The sequence below is a fragment of the Aplysia californica genome, unplaced genomic scaffold (genome assembly GCF_000002075.1).
Source record: "Aplysia californica isolate F4 #8 unplaced genomic scaffold, AplCal3.0 scaffold00703, whole genome shotgun sequence".
Taxonomy (NCBI): domain Eukaryota; kingdom Metazoa; phylum Mollusca; class Gastropoda; order Aplysiida; family Aplysiidae; genus Aplysia; species Aplysia californica.
In genome coordinates, this window is record NW_004797973.1 from 382,291 (window position 1) to 383,998 (window position 1,708).

Consider the following 1,708-nt stretch of genomic DNA (forward strand, 5'->3'; position numbering starts at 1 on the left):
CCCGGAAACGAAACACAAACACACAAATACAGCAAGGATAACCACCACATGTCTTTTTTTTCTTGGTCGTAAGAGTTTTACGGCATTTGCAACACAATAAGGTCATATTATATAAGTGCCGAAGACTAGAGGTGTTGCAAGGGTGTAAGAAAAAGCACAAAAAAGGAGGGGGAGATAAAGACGATACAGTAGACGTTCGATAGCAAAGAAGGAGCAAACCATATCAGAGCACCCGCCAACCACCCACAGACGTTTGATAGCAAAGAGGGAGCAAACCACACTAGAGCACCCACAGACCACCACAAACGTCGCACCTGTCTCATGGATAAGAACCGAACCCGGAGCCCCCTGTGACCGCCGGCTCCGCCGCAGGTAGTATGGCCGCCGCTACCCTCCTCCACCACCTCCTGGTTCTCTACGTCCTCCTCTGGCGACGACACCTCCACCACCTCGCCGACACCGACACCGATACCACCACCACCGCAACACCCCTCTCCCCCGTGGTGGCTACTGCGGCGCTTCTTGGGGTTCAAATCCACGTAGAAGTCGCACTGGGACACGAGGCGAGCCACCTCACGGTCGGCCGCGGCTCCATCCCCGACCGCCATCACTCGTCGCTTCTCACGGAAGAGAAGAATACCACGCATGCAACACAGTAGGAAAAACACACTGGCGCCTGAGGTGTGGATCACGTCACCGTGATCACAGAAGTCGAGAGAACGAAGAAAAGTCCCAAAACTTCTAGAATCTAGTCGCGCCCCGCTATCTAGCTCAAAGAAGAACACGAGCAGTAATGTCCAAAAGAGAATGTCGTATCTCGCAATCTGGCTCAAAGACAGAACACGAAAACTTTGAATTCCCGATTTCCAGTACAAGAATTAGATCTAGACTAATAGTCAATGTCCTTCTGTGCACAGAACTGGTCTACTTTGTCGTAAACTTCGTCAACCAACAACATACTATGAAAGTCTTGACTTCAGAAAAGGTAGCATAGATTCAGTCTCTAGATATATAGATCTAGAATCTACTTCAACTTCAATGATTGAGAAGTCATAAAAAGCAAACAAACTCTCTAAGTAGCATTCGTGGTTGTCAAAATAAACACAATTTCTCGCAAGTCAAGCAACCAATAACTACCGTCAAACACCACACAAAGTTAATATCATCACTTCCTCAGTATATATTCTCCACAAATGCTAATGATAATAATGACACAACATCTGCTAAAAGGAAAACAACAAAACGAGTTGGTTGATTTACTCGCTAAGTTCGCGCGCGGCACAAAATCAACACTGAGACTGTGAGAGAGTGAGCAGTGAACAAAATCCTCTATTCCAAACCGCAGAGTTGTAACGTTAAGCTCAGCATCTCGCCACACACACGTCTGCTTCTCAGCGCGTCTGCCCGCACAATGGCCAGTGAGATCGTTACTGCCGTACACTCGGTCCCAAAACGCCAGCAGTTGCGAGGGACGCCGCCCGCTGCTAGGCCTATGATGGCGGCGGTGATGATGATGATGATCACGTCACGAGCCCGCTCGCGCTCGAGGGGTGGAGATGGGGAGTAGTGAGACAAACGGAGACAATCCTAGTTCCTAGCTCTCTCTCTGTCTCTCTCTCTCTCTGTCTGTCTCTCTCTTTCTCTCTTCTCTCTCTCTCTCTCTTTTTGTCTCCAGTTCTGTCTGCATTTTTTCTAACCCCCCCCCTCC

The 1,708-nt window shown here is 48.9% G+C and overlaps 1 protein-coding gene across 1 annotated transcript in view; it reads right to left on the bottom strand.

Moving 5' to 3' along the window:
* The window catches only part of LOC101858131 (rho guanine nucleotide exchange factor 3), a 13,696-nt gene extending 12,195 nt beyond the window's left edge, over positions 1-1,501 (bottom strand). Inside the window, exon 1 of the mRNA XM_013088209.2 lies at positions 315-1,501. Coding sequence (XP_012943663.1) covers positions 315-647 — 333 coding nt within the window. The 5' untranslated portion in view covers positions 648-1,501. The remainder of the gene's footprint in view (positions 1-314) is intronic.
* Between the last annotated feature and the right edge of the window lie 207 nt (positions 1,502-1,708).